General features: G+C 39.0%; 1 protein-coding gene across 2 annotated transcripts in view; it reads left to right on the forward strand.

Moving 5' to 3' along the window:
• FAM151B (family with sequence similarity 151 member B) overlaps nucleotides 1–22,283 on the forward strand; it is a 33,665-nt gene that overhangs the window by 2,886 nt on the left and 8,496 nt on the right. For both annotated transcript variants that reach the window (XM_068980554.1, XM_068980555.1), the window contains exons 2-4: nucleotides 2,090–2,215; nucleotides 13,868–14,033; nucleotides 20,716–20,933. In XM_068980554.1, the coding sequence (XP_068836655.1) occupies nucleotides 2,090–2,215; nucleotides 13,868–14,033; nucleotides 20,716–20,933 (510 nt within the window). The remainder of the gene's footprint in view (nucleotides 1–2,089; nucleotides 2,216–13,867; nucleotides 14,034–20,715; nucleotides 20,934–22,283) is intronic.

The raw sequence follows: 22,283 nt of genomic DNA on the forward strand, positions 1-22,283 counted from the left end.
AACAGCCACATCAATTACATATTTTATCATGAGGATAAACTGTGATTTAATTACTTCCCATTGTTGGACATTTCTGTTTTAGCCAATAATTACTGTGCCTTTTTAAGATGCATAAGTTAAACATTTTAAAAATGATGACCATATATTTTCTTTCATCTGAGTCTGAAAGGTCTGTGACTGTTGCATATGCTAAAAAGGAACATGTGTGTTTCTATAAGAGACTGCTTGGGAGATAGTGGATATCACAATTAACTCTCCCCTTTCTTTATTCTGTAACCCAGTACACAGAGTGGTCACTAAGTTCCATGAATATTACTTAGAAATTATTTTTATATGCCCTTCCATTCTCTTATCAAATTTTATTTTCTTCCAATGTCTTGTTAGCAGTTTATAATGGCCATCATTAAATTTTTAAACTGTTGTTATATAGAATTAATAAACAATTAATGGAAGACATACTCTCATGCATAGGGAATTTGTAGTTATTTGGTAGGTACTTAAATGTTCAAAACAGTGAACAAAAATTGGGGAGGTAAGGTTACAGATAACTCCTACTGTTTTTCAACCTTTTCTTCTTATGGGGGCTTCCCCGGTGGCTCAGACAGTAAAGAATCTGCCTGCAATGCAGGAGACCAGGGTTCGATCCCTGGGTTGGGAAGGTCCCCTGGAGAAGGAAATGGCAACCTCCAGTATTCTTGCCTGGAGAATCCCACGGACAGAAGAGCCTAGTGGCCTACAGTCCAAGGGGTTGCAAAGAGTCGGATACAACTGAGTGACTAACACTTTCTCTTTCAGGGGGATATGGCATTATATGGAGTAGAACTGATTCAAGTATTTTAGTCTTAACTAAATTAACTCACATTTTAATGCCTAAGTTTAAAAAAAATCTGGTCTGCCAAAAAGTAGTCGAAAGATACAGGAATTATGCATATTTGTACATGCTAGAGAAATCTAGAAATACTAACTCAGAATTTACTTAGTCACTCATAAGTATTGGTGACACTCATAATTTGAAGGCAAATATGCTTAAATGTTGGGCTTCCCAGGTGGCGCTAGTGGTAAAGAACCTACCTGTCAATGCAGGAGACATAAGAGACAGTGGGTTTGATCCCTGTGTGGGAAAGATCCCCTGGAGGAGAGCATGGCAACCCACTCCAGTATTCTTAACTGGAGAATCCCATGGACAGAGGAGCCTAATAGACTACAGTCCATAGCGTCGAAAAGAGTCAGACACAACTGACGCGATTTAGCATGCTTGCATGCTTAAATGTATAATTTAAAATTCTAATGGTTAATATAAATATAGAATGGAGCCTCAGGTGGAGAGTTTAAGTTCTACAAAATTTTGATGTTTTTAATATAGCTTTGGCTTTACATACATTTTACTTAATTATGGGGCTAGAATTGGAGAAGATACCTTGTGAAAATTCCTGCATTAAAATATCTGCTTCTTAACAGTTTTTTTTCCTTCCTGCATTTTTCTTTACATCTGAGGCTCAGACTATCCTAAATGTTTACTGATTATTACTTACATCATATATAGCATGCATGTGTGTGTACTCAGTCGTGTCCAATTCTTTGTGACCCCATGGACTCTAGCCCACCAGGCTCCTCTGTCCATGGGATCCTCCAGGCAAGAATACTGCAGTGGGTGGCCATTTCCTATTCAACATTTATAGCATATTTATATATAAATATATATATATATCTTTATATTTGTCATATCTGAATGTGTGCTGAGTCGTTTCAGTCATGTCTGACTCTTTGTGACCCTATGGACTGTAGCCCACCAGGCTTTACTGTCCATAGGATTCTCCAGGCAAGAATACTGGAGTAGATTGCCATGCCCTTCTCCAGGGGATCTTCCCTACCCAGGGATCGAACCCTCATCTCTTGCATCTCCTGCATTGGCAAGCAGATTCTTTACCACTAGCGCCACCTGGGAAGCCCATCTTGATACTGGTTCTTAATTTTTTAAAATCTTTTCTCAGTTTTATTGCTTTATTTTTCTCCATCAACATATGCTGTGCCCTTTTTATTAAAAAGGTACCCTATAAAATTATTTTTAATATCAATGCTGTCATTTTAGGATCTTGGAGTGAAAATATACTGGAATATTTTCTGAGAAATAACCAGATCACAACAGAAGATGGCGCCCAAATCATCTGGTATCATGCAGCTAACCACAAGGTGCAAGTGAATGAGGCACTGAGAAGTAAGTCAGTATTCCTTGTACTTGGATGAATTCAATTTTTTTTTAATCTGGTTATATTTGCAGGTACCAGAGTCTTAGATGATTCAAGTGTAAATTCTTGGCTAACATAAACATTCTTATAAAAGATGTCATTTTATTTACAAAATGAACAAATTTTCCTAATGGAAGAACTTCCTCATTTTCCAGAAATTATTTTCCTTTACTATGCCTTATTTAAAGTTCTCATGTATCATTACACTTGCTTATATATGCTAAGTCGCTTCAGTCGTGTCCGACTCTGTGTGACCCCATAGATGGAAGCCCACGAGCCTCCCCTGTCCCTGGGATTCTCCAGGCAAGAACACTGGAGTGGGTTGCCATTTCCTTCTCCATTGCTTATATATAGTAGTGATTTAAGTAAAATGCTTAAGATCACGATTGTATGTCACATGTATTTCTGTGTCTTTCACAGCTTGCTCAGGAGAGGCTCAAAAATATTTGTTGAATGGATGAATGAAGCCATTGAATGCTAATTTATAATGCCTTGGGCAGTATTTATGCCTGGGCTAGAAACCAAGCCTTTGGGTTTGCTAACTCCATGTGTAATCTTATGTAGATGAACACTATAGCAGTTTAGTTAGCCTTTTCCTGTGAAGTACCCCTTTTGGCTACAGAAGTGCGGGAGAATGAAGGTGTATCATGAGAGGGATGGGGCATAGCTTGAAGTGCCCTGTTCCAACAGAAAGATTTCCTTGTAATCTTATGCTGCTGCTGCTGCTAAGTCGCTTCAGTCTTGTCCGACTCTATGCAACCCCATAGACGGCAGCCCATCAGGCTCCCCCGTCCCTGGGATTCTCCAGGCAAGAACACTGGAGTGGGTTGCCATTTCCTTCTCCAATGCATGAAAAGTGAAGAGTGAAAGTGAAGTCGCTCAGTCGTGTCTGACTCTTAGCGACCCCATGGACTGCAGCCTACCAGGCTCCTCCACCCATGGGATTTTCCAGACAAGAGTACTGGAGTTGGGTGCCATTGCCTTCTCCGTGTAATCTCATATTTTATTGTAAAAATCTACAAATTTACTCAATTTACACAATTTACACAACCAACTCAATTGTGTATCTGGATAATGTATCTGGATAGTTTCTTTTATTGAAAAGATATTATTTTTAGTTGCTTTTCAAAGGGAAGAAATTTGTCTTCTAATATTTAATACCTTATAATTAAAACAGTGCCTAGCACATAATAACCTAACCGTGGTTTTTTCATAAATAAATTTTAGCAGAAGCAATGCTTAAGGAAAACATTGATTAATGGCTTCCTGGAGCTGAAATGAATAGGGGCTGGGGAGTAAATGCTAGTGGGTACAGGTTTTGTTTTGGAATGATAAAATTTTTCTGGAATTAGATGGTGCTAATGGTTGCACAGGGCTTTCCAGGTGGCTCTAGTGGTAAAGAATGGCACTGCCAGTGCAGGAGATGTTAGAGAAGTGGACTTAATCCCTGAATCTGGAAGATCCCTGGAGGAGGGCATGGCAACCCACTCCAGTATTCTTGCCTGGAGAATCCACGGACAGAGGAGCCTGGTGGGCTACAGTCTGTAACGTTGCAAAGAGTCGGACATGACTGAAGTGACTGAGCACGCACGCATGCATGATGCTCACACAACCTTCTGAATATTCTGAAAACCACTAAATGGTTTTTTTTGAATTATATATCAATTTTTAAAAATAGAAGAAAATAGGAAGAAATATATCTATTATTTGCAGACAATATATGCCGGGGTCCAGCCCCGGTGGATCCAGGGAATTCGAAGGGTAGACGGCGTTGGTGTGGAAAGACTTGTTTATTGATTGATATAAGATTAGATTAAGAAACTACAGTGTAGTAGGAAGATTAAGTGGAGGAAGAGGGCTGAATAGCTTGGTTTACGCAGAAGATGAATAAAATTCCAGACAAGGAATTTGCACCATTTACGCTGGGCCGCCGGCACTCGCTTGAATATCTAAGGGTGCCTCGCCTTAGGCTCCCTTTCGCGCGGGTCTTAACAGCCAGGGCAAGTAAGTAAACTTGGTGGGCCTCCGCGCCCCAGGTGGAGATTCAGCCTGAAATTAAAGTAAAGAGCAGAGGGAGGGAAAGAGACAGAAGAAGAGAGAGAGACACATGGGGAGCCAGATTCCCAAAAAACCAGGCCGAGAGACTAGTCCGAGAAACTGGTCCCATCCTTTATCGTTCAGAAGGCCTTTTATACTTTTGATAAAACATGGAGATCAATGGGTAACACAAAATTATGTAGCATTCGCTACCCAGACTCTTTCTGTATATCATTTTGTATACAAAAGGTCTCAGGTGATTTACATTATCTTCTGGCCAAGAGGCTTGTTAACACTTTTTGGCTCTCTTCCTTAATGAATGTTAATTTTGTTTCCCCTGAAGTGTTTTTCTTTAATCTACATCTCCTTAAAGCACTAAAGTTACATCTCTATAGAACAAAGGTGCAGTGGGTTATAACAAAGAAGGTACTTAACTCAAAGATCTAATGTTGCTAATACTAGGTCTACTACTTGTTTTTCTATATACCAACTATATCTAAAAATAAAGGATATGAAAATTTAGCAGCAAGTAGTGGCTCAACAAATGAAGCCTTTAATCAGTCCTATTCTAAAGATTTTGACTCCTCGGAAGCCCCTACATTCCTAGGATGTTTTAAGCTTCCTGTGCCTCCTGCGGTCAGGAGGCCTCAAACAATCACACGCGCAGCTGAGTCCTGCAGGCAGTCTAGAAAGTCATCAGAGGGGTTTCTGTATTGAAACACTCTTTCAAATGCAGAAGACTAAAGCCCTGAATTGACTTTTTCCAGAAAATGTCAGAAGAGTGGAAAAGCAGAGCACAAAAACCGGCAGATTTTTGTTGGGGTACATGCTTAGGAATTTCCAGAGGGGCCCCTGAAGTCTGAGCACGCCTTGCGTATGTCAGCTTCCTTCCTCATGACCTTGTCACGGGCGGGATTCCTCACACTGGCTCCCGGCAAATATAGTTTTATATTTAGAAAATAAATAGATTCTACAGCTAAATGATTGTAATTCATAAGTTGATATAGACAATCTCAACCTTTTTGACAATGTAAAAATCAAAGCAGAAAATAAATTGGATTTCTCTGTAACAGCTAAAAATTTGGAAGCAATCTTTAAATTTTATGCTTTGTAATAGTAAATGTAGAAGTCTCAGACCTAGAAATAATTTAATTAAATATGACTACTTCTAGCCTTGTTTTAAAAATAATCAATGGAAGTCATTTCCAATTGCTGGCAGTCTGCTGTTGATCTGGGAATTTTTCATTGGTTACTTAGTTTTCAGATAATGTCCTCTTTACTTTTCTCCTAGTCAACCAGAACCCCAAGTTTTATACTTTTGGGTGTTCAGTTCAGTTCAGTTCAGTCGCTCAGTCGTGTCCGACTCTTTGCGACCCCATCAAGTCCCTTTTTTCAGTCCTGGCTAATCTTGAAATTTCTTTCAAATACAGAGGAAAGAAAACAGGTTCCTGGAGACATGTATTACACTGCTTTATCTCATTTCTTCCAGAATATTTAAATTTAGTACAACTGTTATTAATGAAGCTGTTTCTGTTTTCATTAATATGTGATATTGGATTTTCAACAATGTCTGTGATTTAAAAAAGCAAAGTACAGGAGGAACAATGTAGGAGTGCCATTTGTCGACAACAGAGTTGCATTGTCAACACAGCTGATCTCAGAATAGGCAAAATTGTTTACAAAAGTTATTACATATAATGTTATTTTTCATTATAACATTTCTGCATGTAGATTTTTTAAATGTATATTAAAAGAAATGTTGGTTAAAAATAGAAATTATTAAATCTCTTTGAGAATAAAAAATGTAGTTTTTTTAAAAAAACCTTTGTAACATATTTAGGAAAAGTGTGACTATGTATTAGTAAATGTATTGTTCTTTACAACATCAGACTTTAGTTACTATGTAACTAAATGTATTAGTAAAAATATAGTAAATTGCTGCATTAGGAATGTAAATAGTATAAGCAAGATAGATAACTTTAACTTCATTTCTATAAACATATTTCTTTGAGTTTTGTTTTAGTGTAAGTAGCGTCTGTTTGGGATTTTCTTGTGTAGAAAATCAAAAAAACCCAAAGCTGTTTTCTGTTGTCTGGCTCTTGTCATAAGTTGGGGCTCCTGTGGTTGGAGTGTTAATCTTGATGTGCAGACTTCTTCCTGTGACTCTCCCTGAGATGGGAAACATGGTGACCAGGCAGTCTCCCAAAGCAGAGGCATACCCTGACCTTCAAAAGCCTTCTACCCAACAGCCATTGGTGGGAGAATAGGGAGAGAGGCTGGGCAACTCACATAAATGTCTCCAGGCCAGGCTTCCCTCTCTTCTGAGCACTAGTCTCTCCAACTTCTTATTTGCTGTTTTCACTTAGAGAGTTCTTGTGCATCAACAGAAAATTGTATTAAAGATTCACTGAGCATGGCCCCACCCATCAGAACAAGACCCAATTTCCCCCTCAGTAAGTCTCTCCCATCAGGAAGCTTCCATAAGCCTCTTATTCTTATCCAGCACAGGGCAGACAGAATGGAAACCACAATCACAGAAAACTAATCAAACTGATCACATGGACAACAGCCTTGTCTAACTCAATGAAACTATGAGCCATGCCCTGTGGGCCACCCAAGACAGATGGGTCATGGTGGAGAGTTCTGACAAAACGTGGTCCACTGCAGAAGGGAATGGCAAACCACTTCAGTATTCCTGCCTTGAGAACCCCATGAACAGTATGAAAAGGCAAAAAGACAGGACAGTGAAAGATGAACTCCCCAGGTTGGTAGGTCCCCAATATGCTACTGTAGAACAGTGGAGAAATAGCTCCAGAAAGAATGAAGAGATGGAGTCAAAGCATTTAACAACACCCAGTTGTGGATGTGACTGGTGATGGAAGTAAAGTCTGATGTTGTAAAGAACAATATTGCGTAGGAACCTGGAATGTTAGGTCTATGAATCAAGGCAAATTGGAAGTGGTCAAACAGAAGATTGCAAGAGTGAACATCAACATTTTAGGAATCAGTGAACTAAAATGGACCGGAAGGGGTGAATTTAACTCAGATGACCATTATATCTACTACTGTGGGCAAGAATCCCTTAGAAATGGACTAGCCCTCATAGTTGACAAAAGAGTCCGAAATGCAGTGGTTGGATGCAGTCTCAAAAATGACAGGGTGACCTCTGTTTGTTTCCAGGGCAAACCATTCAGTATCACAGTAATCCAAGTCTGTGCTCCAACCAGTAATGCTGAAAAAGCTGAAGTTGACGGTTCTATGAAGACCCACACTACCTTTTAGAACTAACACCCAAATAAGATGTCCTTTTCATTATAGGATACTGGAATGCAAAAGTATGAATTCAAGAGATAACTGGAGTAACAGGCAAATTTGGCCTTGGAGTACAGAATGAAGCAGAGCAAAGACTAACAGAGTTTTGCCAAGAGAATGCACTGGTCATAGCAAACACCCTCTTCCAACAACACAAGAGGAGACTTTACACATGGACATCACCAGATGGTCAATACTGAAATCGGACTGATTATATTCTTTGCAGCCAAAGATGGAGAAGCTCTATACAGTCAGCAAAAACAAGAGTGGGAGCTGACTGTGGCTCAGATCATGAACTCCTTATTGCCAAATTCAGACTGAAATTGAAGAAAGTAGGGAAAACCACTAGACCATTCAGGTATGACCTAAATCAAATCCCTCATGATTATACAGTGGAAGTGAGAAATAGATTCAAGGGATTAGATCTGATAGATAGCCTGAAGAACTATGGACGGAGGTTCCTAACATCGTACAGGAGACAGGGATCAAGACCATTCCCAAGGAAAAGAAATGCAAAAAGGCAAAATGGTTGTCTGGGAGGCCTTACAAATAGCTGTGAAAAGAAGAGCAGCAAAAGGCAAAGGAGAAAAGGAAAGATATACCCATCTGAATGCAGAGTTCCAAAGAATAGCAAGGAGAGATAAGAAAGCCTTCCTCAGTGATCAGTGCAAAGAAATAGAGGAAAACAATAGAATGGGAAAGACTAGAGAGGTGTTCAAGAAAATTAGAGATATCAAGGGAACATTTCATGCAAAGATGGGCTCGATAAAGGAAGAAATGATATGGACCTAACAGAAGCAGAAGATATATAAGAAGAGGTGGCAAGAATACACAGAAGAACTGTACAAAAAAGGTCTTCATGACTCAGATAATCACGATGGTGTGATCACTCACCTAGAGCCAGACATCCTGAAATGTGAAGTCAAGCGGGCCTACGAACAAAGCTAGTGGAGTTGATGGAATTCCAGTTGAGCTATTTCAAATCCTAAAAGATGATGCTGTGAAAGTACTGCCCTCAATATGCCAGCAAATTTGGAAAACTCAGCAGTGGCCACAGGACTGAAAAAGGTCAGTTTTTATTCCAATCTCAAAGAAAGATAATGCCAAAGAATGCTCAAGCTACCACACAGTTTCACTCATCTCACATGCTAGTAAAGTAATGCTCAAAATTCTCCAAGCCAGGCTTCAGCAATACGTGAACTGTGAACTTCCAGATGTTCAAGCTGTTTTTAGAAAAGGCAGAGGAACCAGAGATCAGATAGCCAACATCCGTTGAATCATCGAAAAATCAAGAGAGTTCCAGAAAAGCATCTGTTTTATTGATTATGCCGAAGCCTTTGACTGTGTGGGTCACAACAAACTGGAAAATTCTGAAAGAGATGGGAATACCAGACCACCTGACCTGCCTCCTGAGAAGTCTGTTTGCAGGTCAGGAAGCAACAGTTAGAACTGGACATGGAACAACAGACTGCTTCCAAATAGGAAAAGGAGTAATTCAAGGCTGTATATTGTCACCCTGCTTATTTAACTTCTATGCAGAGTACATCATGAGAAATGCCAGGCTGGATGAAGCACAAATGGAATTAAGATTGCCGGGAGAAATACCAGTAACCTCAGATATACAGATAGTGCCACCCTTATGACAGAAAGTGAAGAAGAACTAAAGAGCCTCTTGATGAAAGTCAAAGAGGAGGGTGAAAAAGTTGGCTTAAAACTCAACATTCAGAAAACTAATCATGGCATCCGGTCCAATCACTTCATGGCAAATAGATGGGGAAACAAGGGAAACAGTGAGAGACTTTATATTTTAGGGCTCCAAAATCACTGCAGATGGTGACTGCAGCCATGAAATTAAAAGACACTTGCTCCTTGAAAGAAGAGTTATGACCAACCTAGACAGCATATTAAAAAGCAGAGACATTACTTTGCCAACAAAGGTCTGTCTAGTCAAAGCTATGATTTTTCCAGTAGTAATGTATGGATATGAGAGTTGGACTATAAAGAAAACTGAGCATCAAAGAATTGATGCTTTTGAACTGTGGTGTTGGAGAAGACTCTTGAGCGTCCCTTGGACTGCAAGGAGATCAAACCAGTCAATTCTAAAGGAAATCAGTCCTGAATATTCACTGGAAGGGCTGATGCTGAAGCCGAAGCTCCAATACTTTGGCCACCTGATGTGGAGAACTGACTCGCTAGAGAAGACCCTGATGCTGGGATAGGTTGAAGGAGAGAGGAGAAGGAGACGACAGAGGATGAGATGGTTGGATGGCATCACCGACTCGATGAACATGAGTTTGAGTAGGCTCAGGGAGTGGGTGATGGACAGGGAGGCCTGGCATGCTGCAGTCAATGGGGTCGCAAAGAGTCGGACCCAGCTGAGTGACTGAACGGAACTGAATGTGCATCACATTCTTAATTATGTCTGCTAACCTGCATTTCCTATGATCCTTCCTCTCTCCGTAAATGGCACCATAATCTGCATATATTCTTAAACCAGTAATCTGGGAGTCATCTATTCTTTGTTTTTTGTTTTTTCTTGTATCTACTCTATTGGACATTATAATTCTATTCCAAAATACATTTTGAATTAGTCCACGTCTCTCCATCTCTTTTGTCTTCACCCTAGTCCAAGCCACCATGATCTGTTACCCTTACTACATAGCTTCCATTCTTATTCTTAAAAGAAACCATCAGGAACATAATTTACAGGGAGCCTGAGACTCTTGACACTGCCATTTAGCGATTTGTTTTTCTACCCCTAGGAAATGAATGGAGTTAATAAATGGAGAAACTGACTATTACTTTTAAGGAATTCCAAAGCCTATGTATTCCTTTACAACAACACTGATAGACAAGATGGAATGCCTGCATATGTTATACTAAATACCACTTTGCTGAGTTATAAAATTAGCCAGAAGCTTGACCTATTTCATGTTAAATATAGCTCTCTTTAACTTTTTTTGAGAAACTGCCAAGCTTTTCTGAAGCAGCTGAGTAGGTTCTTATATTTTAACCAGCAAACTGAATGATGTTTCCAATTTCCGCATGTCCTTGTCAACATTAGTTATTGTCTGTCTTTTTCATCATAGTCGTCCTAGCATTTGTGAGTTGGTATCTCATTGTAGTTTAGATTTGCATTTCCCTGAAGATTAATGATGTTGAGCATCTCTTCATGCACTTATTGGAAAATCACCTGTATGTGCAGCTGAGCAACTTTTTCAGCCTATTTCCTGCCTGTAGAAATTGGAGAGTTCATAGACTTCTTTTCAAAGTCCTTCAAGTTGGGCTTAAGCAGTATGTAAACTGAGAACTTCCAGATGTACCAGCTGGGTTTAGAAAAGGCAGAGGAACCAGAGATCAAATTGCCAACATTCCTTGGATTATAGAGAAACCAAAGGATTTCCAGAAAAAACATCTACTTCTGCTTCATTGACTACATTAAAGCCTTTGATGGTGTAGATCACAACAAACTGGAAAATTCTGAAAGAGATGGGAATACCAGACCACCTTACCTGCCTCCTGAGAAACCTGTATGCGGGTCAAGAAGCAATAGTTAGAACCTGTCATGGAACAACAGACCGGTTCCACATTGGGAAAGGAGTATGTCAAGGCTGTATATTGTCACCCTGCTTATTTAATGTCTATGCAGAGTACATCATGTGAAATGCCAGGCTGGATAAATCACAAGCTGGAATCAAGATTGGCAGCAGAAATAACAACCAGATATGCAGCTCATACGACTCTAATTGCAGAAAATAAAGAGGAATGAGAAAACCTCTTGATAAGGGTAAAAGAGGAGAGTGAAAAAGCTGGTAGAACTCAACATTTGGAAAACTAAAATCATGGCAACCAGTCCCATCACTTCATGGTAAATAGAAGAGGAAAAAGTGGAAGCAGTGACAGATTTTATTTTCTTGAGCTCCAAAGTCACTGCAGATGGTGATCGCAGTGATGAAATTAAAAGATGCTTACTTCTTGAAAGGAAAGCTGTGCCAAACCTAGACAGTGTATTAAAAAGCAGAGACATCACTTTGCTGACAAAAGTCCATCTAGTCAAAGCTATGGTTTTTCCCGTAGTCACGTATGGATGTGAGAGTTCCACCGTAAAGAAGACTGAGTACTAAAGAATTGATGCTTTTGAACTGTGGTGTTGGAGAAGACTCCTGAGAGTCCCTTGGACTGGAAGGAGATCAAACCAGTCAATCTTAAAGGAAATCAGTCCTGAATATTCATTGGAAGGACTGATGCTGAAGCTGAAGCTCCAATACTTTGGCCACCTGATGCGAAGAGCTGACTCATTAGAAAAGACTTTGATGCTGGGAAAGGTTGAAGGCAAAAGAAGGGAGTGGCAAAGGATGAGATGGTTAGATAGCATCACTGACTCAATGGACATGAATCTGAGCAAACTCCAGGCGATAGTGGAGGACAGAGGAGCCTGGCATACTGCAGTTGATGGGGTTGCAAAGAGTCGGACATGGCTTAGCAACTGAACAACAGCAACAACAGGCCTCTTTTCATTTTAACTCTCTCGCTTTGTTCAGGTCCAAGTCTATAACAGCTCTATTAAAAATATACTGGGATTTTTATATATCAAGTTATAAACCATCCCTTTAGTCAAAAGCCTTACTGCCAAATCTCTTTGAGGCAGGTCTCTCTCTGCTTTGGTTTGCTAGTTAGAGTGCTATGGGATAACACCCTTAAGATTCTATAAATTCTTTTATCTAGCTATATTGGTATCCGAGGCTCCATATTTCTTAGGTCTTAATAAAGTGTCCTGTCGTTGTATCCTTCATTTGGCCTTGATCCTGAGGCTATAGTTTCCTAGCAGCATCCTGGACTTGACTTTTGGACTGAGACTTTCTCTTCCTTTGAGAATCTTTCGCCAGATGGAGAGAGTGGTTTTATTTTCTAACTCACACGAGTTCTGAGCTGGAAATATTTCCTCTTTATGCTGCTTAAAATCTAAACAGCTAATTATTTGACTCAGCTCTTTCTTCCCATCCTTTATCATAGGAGCTAAAAGAAGCCAATTAACGCTTTCAACATTCTGCCTGGAAACCTCCTTAGCTAAATCCACAAATTCATTAGGTATCCTATCTATCTTCCACCAGTTGCTACAAGTGCCAGTGTTGCCAGAAGTTTCACCACGATGTAAAAATAATTTTCTCACTGCTCTTCCAACCTCTGTTAACAGTGCCTTTCTAGAATCTGCTGGATCCCAAAGCCAGTGTCACACATTTCAGTGCCCCGCATCCAGATAACTATTTCTGCATGTTTTCTATTACTGTGTAATAAATTACCTCCCAAACTTAGTGGCTTCAAATAACAGTGACTTATTTTTCCTGATTTTGTGGGTCAGATAGTGGTTCTTCTCTTCCATGTGGAATAGGATGAGGACATGTTGCTGCACTTGGCTGTTGCTCAGCTGGGCCTGGAAATTTTGCAGTGGCCTCACTCACATGTCAGAGACCTAATGCTGTCTGGCAGGCATGAAGCCTTAGTTTTCTTCTATATGACTTCTCTCTCTCTCTGTGTGGTTTCTGAGTCTTCAGAATTCTTACCTGAACTTCTTTACGTGGTAACTGGCTTTCCAGAGGACAGAAGCAGAAGCTGCCAGACCTTTTAAGAGCTAAGCCTAGAACTGACAGTTTTGCTTCCAATTTCTTTTGTTGGTCAAAGCAAGTCACAAAACCAACCCGGACTCAAGGGGAAGAGAAAGAGATGAGAAGATAGATAGCAGGAATTGTTGTCAGACATCTTTGAAGTTAGTCCACCAAACCCTGCTAAGTCACACTAGGTGACTAGTGAAGCTTCTTACCCATTCCAGGGATGTGTGCTTTTACATAGTAGCTAAGCTTTGGGTCAAAGAATTGAATCTATAGCATAGAGTTTCAAACATAAACAATAAACATCTGTAGTTTCTAATTTCAGGAAGGAGAAGATAAAAGTACTATTTGTGTTCTCAGAAGCTTCAACAAATACTTACGAAGCCTCCTCTTGTATACTCACTTTGCTGTGTACTAGGAAGAAATTAAATATTAGGACAACAGTTTGAGTGTGACCTAGGCAAAGATATTTAACTCCTAACCACCTGTTTGCTCGTGACTAACAAACAAGGGCAACGTGCAAGGCCTGACATAGTACCTGGCACTTAGTTATTTCTCAGTAAATATTATTTTCTTTCCTCCTTTTTATCTTCCTCAAAAGGATACTGGACATGCCGTCTGCTGTAGTCTCTATTAACACTAACATAGATTCTTTTATGTGGACAGGTACTGCTCATATGATAGAGGCTGATGTCATTCTTCCAAGTGAGGGATCAGAACATGGCCAGCCAATCATGGCCCATCCTCCAGAAATAAACAGTGATAATACTTTACAGGAATGGCTGGCTGAAGTTATTAAAAGCAATAAAGGCATAAAGCTGGATTTTAAGAGGTATTTGTACAAACATGTTCAGTCTCCTGGTTGTTATAGAATAACAATAAGGGGAAAAAAATCAGTAACTTCATATATTTATACCTAAGTAACTTTATACTTTATCTAAACTGAAAATGGAATTGCAAATTAATATTTTTCAGGAATGGACCAAAGATCCACAGAGTTTTCTGCTAATATTGTTTCTTGGGAATGTTTTGAGGCTAAACTTAAGTTAATTTTTATAAAGGAATTTATCATAACTGACCATTGTAATAATAGAATGGTAAATTTTTTTTCTATGTGAATAACTCCCAATACCTTTCAAAATTTTTAATTGGAGGATAATTCCTTTACAATGTTGTGTTAGTTTCTGCTGTACAATGAAGTGAATAAGCTGTATGTGTGTGTGTGTGTGTATATATGTATATATCCCCTCTCTCTTGAACTTTCCTGTCCCCCACCATCCCACTCTTCTAGGTCATCACAGGGCACCGAGCTGAGCTCCCTCTGTTACCCAGCAGCTTCCCATTAGCTATCTGTTTTGCACATAGTACTGTATATATTTCAGTGTTACTCTCTCAATTTGTCTCACCCTCTTCTTCGCCCACTATGTCCACAAATCCATTTGAAAGAAAGTGAAGTCGCTCAATCATGTCCGACTCTTTTCGACTCCATGGACTGTAGCTCGCCAGGTTTCTCCGTCCATGGGGTTTTCCAGGCAAGAGTACTGGAGTGGGTTGCCATTTCCTTCTCCAGAGGATCTTCCCGACCCAGGGATCGAACCCAGATCTCCTCCTTTATAGGCAGATGCTTTACCGTCTGAGCCACCAGGGAAGTCACAGAGCAATACAAGTTCACAAGTCCAGAGAACAGTACATTGAAGATGCTACTTTCACTAAGAAGTAGTCAGAGACAGAGTTGGCAGTAGTTGGGTTAGTTAATGCATTTCCTACTTGATTTGTGTTATTTTATTTGGGAAATTATTTGGAATTCTTTAATTACTGAAGCGTTTCTTAAAAATAATGTTTTAGAAGCATTGATAATGAAGAGAGCAAGATTAAGTATCATTTCCTTCTCCGTGTCTATCATGAAAAGTTTTACTTTTGTGGTATTTTGGCAGTGTAAAAATTATAGGTAGAGCCAGGGATTTATTGTGACACCATAAAAGCTCTTCATGAGACCCATGAAGGCAACTGCTATGAGAATCTAGGATGTGTGGTAAACTTACTTTATCTTTGAACAGTTATTTTAAAATTGAATCACCTCAAGAAATGAATAAGGATTGGAAATCTTATTCATAGGGTTTTAAAAAACCTAATAAGTATTTAATCATTAATGCTCAGCGAGCAAAACTTTAGATCTCCTTGCCTTTTCATTTGTTGTGGGGCTAAATATACTAGTAAACCTCTTTATACTGTGAATGAAAGCTATTGTAAGATCTTAAAGCTTTTAGAATGGTGAATAGTCCAACTCCATTTTATTGACAAAGGAACTTAGTCCAAAAGAGGTTATGTGACAACAGCTAAACTTGAGAGCTGAGCTAGGACCAGATTCCAGGTTTCCTAGAGCCAGTCCTGTGTTCCTTTGATGGTGGTTTAGTCACTCAGTTGTGTCTGACTCTTTGCAACCCCATGAACTATAGCCCACCAGGCTCCTCTGTCCATGGAATTTCCCAGGCAAGAATACTGGTGTGGGTTGCCATTTCCTTCTCTAAGGGATCTTCCCAACCCAGGGATTGAACCAGCATCTCCTGCATTGCAGGTGGTCTCCTACATTACAAGTGGATTCTTTGCCGACTGAGCCACCAAGGACCATGAAATAAAGTATTTAATCCTTAGTGCTTGGCGAGCAAAACTTTAGATCGCCTTGTCTTTTCACATGCTGTTTTCTTTTTTTTTTTTTAATGTTTACCATTGCGTGTAGACTTGTTCTCTGTGAAATATATACTTTGACTCCTCACCAGTCAGATCAGCTCATTCATTCCTAAATGCTAGCAGTCACCAGTAAAAGGCTGTGCCATTAGAAAAAGACTGCATGTTTTTTGATCATACATATTTGAAGGGGAATGAATTTAACTAACAATTATGTAAATACATACTGTGTGTCAGACACAGTTCTAAGAGTAAGAGCGTGCTCAGTCACTCAGTTCTGTCTGATTCATTGTGATCCTAGGGACTGTAGTCCGCCAGGCTCCTCTGTCCATGGGATTTTTCCAGGTGAGAACACTGGAGTGGTTGCCATTTCTTCCCCCATGGTCTAAGAGCATTGAATGTTAATTCGTTTAATCTTTACAACAATCCTAAAACGTAGGTTCTTCCTATTCTCATCTTCCAGATAAAGGAACAAAGGAATTTATAGATTAATTGGGAGAGAATTGTTATTTCAAATATTTATACAGTGAGTCTTCCAGGCTAGGAATATAGTATATTATTCTTTGTAGTAAATGTTGTATTTTGCTGTTGGGCAAAAGTTTATCCTGTCTTTTTTTTTTCTCCCCAAATATGGCGTTTCCTCCACATTTACTCTTCCAGAAGAATTTTGTAATTATTTTGTAAAGTTCCAGAAATTAAAACTTAATTTTTTCCTAAGTAAGATTTTGTGTTTTTCTTAATATAGGTTTTGTTTTTCTTAATGGAAAGGGAAAGTGGCGGTACTATAGTCTTTTGTATTAGTGATAATTAAAACATTTACCTGTAAAAGAATATTAAAATATTAATAGTTAAATATTAAGTTATAATATTTCATTAATAATTAATGGTTAATAATTAAAATATTAAATAGTTAAATATTAAAAATATTTAAAAGTATATTAAAATCTTACTTCATTATGTTCTGTGTCATAGGTCTTTATGTCTAACTGTGCAGTGCTTTGCACGTGGTAGACACCTAATATATGCTGTTGCAATGTCAGTTTGGGGGAGAATGTGTTGAGACTAGATATCAGATGGTGAGCCATCGTTGAACAGCCTAATGTCAGTTTACTAAATTGAGAAAGGCTAAGAAGCTTCCTGTTGAATATAAACGGGAAGTTAGTGATTAACCCAACTCCACAGACACCAGATTTCTTAAGAAAGCAGAATCGTTTCTAGAAAAGGAGAGGAGGTCAGCTGTGAAACATGTGTGGATTAGTTTAAGGTTTCCTTCTACTCCACTTCTGAAGAGCAGAACCCCACCGGCACTTAGCTGCTGCTGTGGGACTTGCAGATGAGCCAGCTTTGGAGTAATAGGTATAAGTTGCTTAAGTACCTTGTAATAGGTACAGGTAATAGGTAAGCAAGCTTCAGAGTAATAGTACAAGTTGCTTAAGTACCTTGTAATAGGTACAAGGTACTAAAAATGAGGGAATTTTGTAGGAAGTACAGTTGGCCAGATCTCAGAATTGTGGTTTTTAACACAGCGTTGATATCATTCAAGGCAGAAAGCATTTGAGACAGAGAAATGACAGCATCTATATTAGAATCTGTTAAGGTCCTGCATTAGTGTTTATTAATCCACTTTAATCTAGGGCCCGAATTTCAGGGATATAAGAATGAGAAAAAAAGCAGCTTATTACATGGGAGCAGAGTTAAAGAGAGGCTGATTTCCTCTGGTTTTAGTGAACAGTATCCTTGCTCACTAATAAATATGACCCTATAGAAGCAGAAGAGATCAAGAAGAGATGGAAAGAATACACAGAACTGTACAAAAAAAGAGTTTAATGACCCAGCTAATGACGATGGTGTAGTCTCTCACTCAGAGCCAAACATTGTGGAGTATAAAATCACTTAGGAAGTGCTGCTGCCAATAAAGTCAGTGGAGATGATGGAATCCCTGCAGAGCTATTTCAAATCCTAAAAGATGATGCTATGAAAGTGCTGCTCTCAATATGTCAGCAAATTTGGAAAACCCAGCAGTGGCCGCAGGACTGGAAAATGTCAGTCCTCATCCCAATTCCAAAGAAGGGTAGTACTAAAGAATGTTCAAACCACCAGACAGTTGCACTCATCTCCCATGCTAGTAAGGCTATGCTCAAAATCCTCCAAGCTAGGCTTCAGCATTACATGAACTGAGAGCTTCCGATGTCCAAACTGGGTTTAGCAAAGACAGAGGAACCAGAGATCAAATTGCCAACATTGCCTGGATCACAGAGAAAGCAAGGGAATTCCAGAAAAATATCTATCTCTGTTTCATTGACTATGCTAAAGTCTTTGACTGTGTGTATCATAACAAACTGTGAAAAACTCTTAGAGAGATGGGAATACCAGACCATCTTACTTGTCTCCTGGGAAACCTGTATGTGGGTCAAGAAGCAAAGTTAGAACCCTGTATGGAACAACTGAGTAGTTCGGGATTGAGAAAAGAGTACGAAAAGGCTGTTTATTGTCTCCTTGTTTGTTTAGCTTATACACAGAGCACATTATGCAAAATGCCAGGCTGGATGAGTTACAAGCTGGAATTGAGATTGCTGGGAGAAATATCAACAACTTCAGATATGCTGATGATACCACTCTAATGGCAGAAAGCGAAGAGGAATTCTTAAAAGAGTCTCCTGATGAGGGTGAAGGAGGAGAGTGAAAAAGCCAACTTAAAACTAAATATTAAAAAAACAAAGATCCTGGCATCCGGTCCTTTCACTTCATGGCAAATGGAAGGGAAAAGGTGGAAGCAGTGACAGATTTTTTTCTTCTTGGGCTCTAAAATCACCGTGGATGATAACTACAGCCATGAAATTAGAAGGCGATTGCTTCTTGGCAGGAAAGCTATGACAAACCTAAAACAGTGTGTGAAAAAGCAAAGACCAAAAAAAAAAAGCAAAGACATCACTTTGCTGACAAAGGTCCATATAGTCAAGGCTATGATCTTTCTAGTAGTCATGTACAGATTTGAGAGCTGAACTATAAAGAAGACAGAGCGCCGAAGAATTGATGCTTTTGAACTGTGGTGCTGGAGAAGACTCTTAAGAATCCCTTGGAAAGCAAGGAGATCAAACCAGTCAATTTTTAAATTATTATTTATTATTATTTTTTTTTTACTTTACAATATTGTATTGGTTTTGCCATACATCAACATGAATCCACCATGGGTGTACACGTGTTCCCAATCCTGAACCCCCCTCCCACCTCCCTCCCCATACCATCCCTCTGGGTCATCCCAGTGCACCAGCCCCAAGCATCCTGTATCCTGCATCGAACCATGATATTATACATGTTTCAATGTGGCATACACACTGAGGAAACCAGAATTGAAAGAGACACGTGTACCCCAATGTTCATCACAGCACTGTTTATAATAGCCAGGACATGGAAGCAACCTAGATGTCCATCAGCAGATGAATGGATAAGAAAGCTGTGGTACATATATACAATGGAGTATTACTCAGCCATTAAAACCAGTCAGTTATAAAGGAAATCAACCCTGAATACTCTTTGGAAGAACTGATGCTGAAGCTGAAGCTCCAATACTCTGGTCATCTGATGTGAACAGCTGGCTCATTGGAAAAGACCCTGATGCTGGGAAAGACTGCAAAGGCAGGAAAAGAGGGCAACAGAGGATGAAATGGTTGGGTGGCATCACTGATGCAATCGACATGAACTTGGGCAACCTCCGGGAGATGGTGAGGGATAGGGAAGCCTGCTGTGCTGCAGTCCATGGGGTTGCAAAGAGTCAGACATGACTGGCGACTGAACACAGTGAACAATGATGCCATTATTAGTTTCTGCTCATAAAGTAGGAAGCCCAAAAGGAGTGAGGGAAGAGTGGTGGAGGCATAGGCAGAAGGACTCCAGTCCATTAAGAGGAAAAGTTGAAGACTGACAGGGGGTGCTGCGTGTTCTCCCTCCCAACATCCACCTCCCAGACTCTTAGTCCCCCCAGTCATTGTGTTCCTTAAAAGCTAATTTTCTGAGAAATATGCATAGGCCTCAAAGATTCAGAAGCGATTCAAGATTGCATGTACTGTAGTTTTCCAATAAAGTTTGTATTTTTTAAAAGTAAAAATTATATTGGCTGTTCAAAGCCTTATTATTTCAAAATGTATTCGTCCAAGAAGACGTCAGGAAGTAAAAGGAGTGAAGTTGCTTTTTAGTTGAAAAGTAACTAAAATATAGTTGTCTTGAGTTCTCAGAAAAGATGTTTACAGTAGAGGAGAAAAATGAAGTTTATAAAAGCTTTAAGGAAATGTTTTAATTTTACATTTTGCAGTCATTTTTAGAAATGTGTTTGTGCATCCAGACTCTCACAAGAATACATATAGGGAAAGAGGCTCTTTTTCCCAAGGTCATTAGCCAGTGTTAGAGACATAGTGTCTGAGTGCACTTTGGGTATTTTCATAAACTGGAATTTGCAGGTTGTGAGTATGTTTAATTTTTAAATCCTATTTATACATTCTTTGATGAGTGAATGTTTGTGTCTTTTCTTAAATTGTTTTTATACTGAGTGATCATAATACAGGGTTTTGAAACTTCTATCTACAGGTAGTGGCATTATTCATACATTTATAGAACCTTTTAAGTACCTTCATGAATAATAAGTATAAATCACTATTTTAAGATATGGCATATGTTAACTTTCCCCTCTGGTGATATCTAATCTTTGATTTTATTTAATTCAAGGATTATGATGTTATACATTTATTATGAATTTGAGAATGTTAAAGCCACTAGTCTAAAAGAACCTTTTACTTTTACTTTAGGAATGTATCTCATTGACAAATTGTTTTTAGTTTGGCAGCTGTAGAACCATCCATGATGCTCTTGGAAAATGTCAAGAGGTATCTGAAGCGTCCAGTGTGGATTAATGCTGATGTTCTTCCTGGTCCAAATGGAAATAGCAGAGTAGTGGATGCAAAGCCTTTTATAGACACTGTGACATCCTTCTTTCCAGATGTGACATTTTCCCTGGGTTGGACAACAGGATGGCATCCTGAGAAAGTCAATGAAGGTGATAATTTAAAATATGTGTTCCTTTTATACATTCAGATATAAAAGTAATACCTTTAATACAAAACCAAAACCATGTTCTATAAATCCAAGAGCCTAATGGAGAGAAAGATCTGGCCCTAAAGATGTGTGTATGACTCTTCCTTCTGTTATTTCAGATCGATCTCGTTCACTGGTGACATTTTGTCACCAGGCTCCCACAGAAAATATTTATTTGCAAGGTCTAGAATAACCAAAGCTGCCTCTATACATACTTTAAGCAAATTCTGAGTTGGTCTCTTTGTACTTGTAGAGCATTCTATACTCTTTTTTTTCTTTTACTTTGAAGCAAACTCTCTATGTTGGATGAAAGATAAAGAAGTGGTAATAAAATCTTTTTAAGTGATGTAAGGCCAGAAGTAGGGGATGTGTGGTTGAAGAGCATAGATTCTGCTCCCTTGATATTAGAAGGTCCTCGAAATGTAGACTGCTAGAAAAGAAGCTTGGTGCCCTCACACTCTCTAGCTAGACAGAGGGTGTGGGAGGCCATGAGACTTTGCTCTCAGGGAAATTTCTTCTTTTTCTTCATGTACTCTTTTCGATGGACCTGATATTCAGCTTCGTTTTCCTCGATGAAACTTATTACGGTATATGGATTCATCTTTTTCTCCATACATCTCTATTTAATGATTGTCCAGTAAAATCACTAATTAGGGATCCTAAATCAGGGATCCAGTAAAATCAGATGCTCTGGGACACCTGAACACATGGTAAAAATAATTAACCAAGAAGATATTTAGAGTTTATGGAAATGTTAGCCTTTATCTTGTGTTTAGGGCGTTTTAAAATTTACTTATTTGCTATTACTGTCTTTAGATGTAAAGTTTTAAAATCTAACATGAGATCAGAGTAACTGCTATCTGGTTGCGTAGTGACATTTAGGTTATAACCCCTGGGCCAACAAATGATATAATCGAGAGAAAAACAGTATACTTTAAATTTGTTCTATTTTAATTTTCTAATCATTTTATTCGTGTCAGTAAAGGATATAGCCTATAATTCAAAGTGTTTAAAGAAGGTAAACAGAAACGATTTAATAGCTTCCATACTGCTTCTGATCTCTTTTTAGTCACAGTTTAGTCTAACTCTGACTTTAATCTCAGGCTTGAACTGAATTAAACCATGTCTGGGTCTTTAAGTCATGTTGGTGTTGAATGTTTCCAGGCTACTTTTCCCCTGCTGGCCGATGGTCATTACCACCGTGTGTTTTATCTTCCCTTACTTCTTATGCTACAAATTTTAGGAAAGAGAGTTTATGTTTGTAGTAATGTAAGTAATAGCTTATGTTAGCAGCCCCTTTTTCTAATTAAAA

This window comes from Capricornis sumatraensis, chromosome 9, assembly GCF_032405125.1.
Source record: "Capricornis sumatraensis isolate serow.1 chromosome 9, serow.2, whole genome shotgun sequence".
NCBI classification, from domain to species: domain Eukaryota; kingdom Metazoa; phylum Chordata; class Mammalia; order Artiodactyla; family Bovidae; genus Capricornis; species Capricornis sumatraensis.